At 61.9% G+C, this 417-nt stretch overlaps 1 protein-coding gene across 1 annotated transcript in view; it reads left to right on the forward strand.

Annotated features, from left to right (window-relative positions):
- Positions 1-417, forward strand: part of EMH_0085550 (uncharacterized protein) — a gene marked incomplete at both ends in the record, with an annotated part of 3,109 nt that overhangs the window by 679 nt on the left and 2,013 nt on the right. The window contains one exon of the mRNA XM_013500922.1: positions 1-136. Coding sequence (XP_013356376.1) covers positions 1-136 — 136 coding nt within the window. The remainder of the gene's footprint in view (positions 137-417) is intronic.

Below are 417 nucleotides of genomic sequence, written 5' to 3' on the forward strand. Positions count from 1 at the left end.
GGCAGCAGCAGCAGCAGCCGCACGTGATTGCTGGCCACCGCCCCCAGTCTGCAACAGTTGGTTATAATAAAAGTTTTGGCGTGAAGGAGAAGGGGAGGGTGTGGGGTGTAACGCGAGCTGTGGTGGTGGGGTGTACGTACACCCGACACAACAACTACAACCTCCGCGGCCCCGCCAACGATGCACACCTGCTAGCGCATGCATTCGTGCAGCTGCTGCGGGTGGAGCCTGACGACCTGCTGCTGCTCACCGACGCACTGCCTGACTCCCCCTACAGAGGCAGCAGAAACAACAGCAGCGGCAGGGTACCCAGGGCCCCCCCCAGCAAGCCAACAGCCAAGCAAAGCAGCAGCAGCAGCAGCAGCAGCAGCAGCAGCAGCAGCAGCAGCAGCAAGGGACACACAAAAGGACTCGTGC

The sequence above is a fragment of the Eimeria mitis genome, genomic scaffold (genome assembly GCF_000499745.2).
Source record: "Eimeria mitis Houghton genomic scaffold, Emh_scaff6050, whole genome shotgun sequence".
Lineage (NCBI taxonomy): Eukaryota > Apicomplexa > Conoidasida > Eucoccidiorida > Eimeriidae > Eimeria > Eimeria mitis.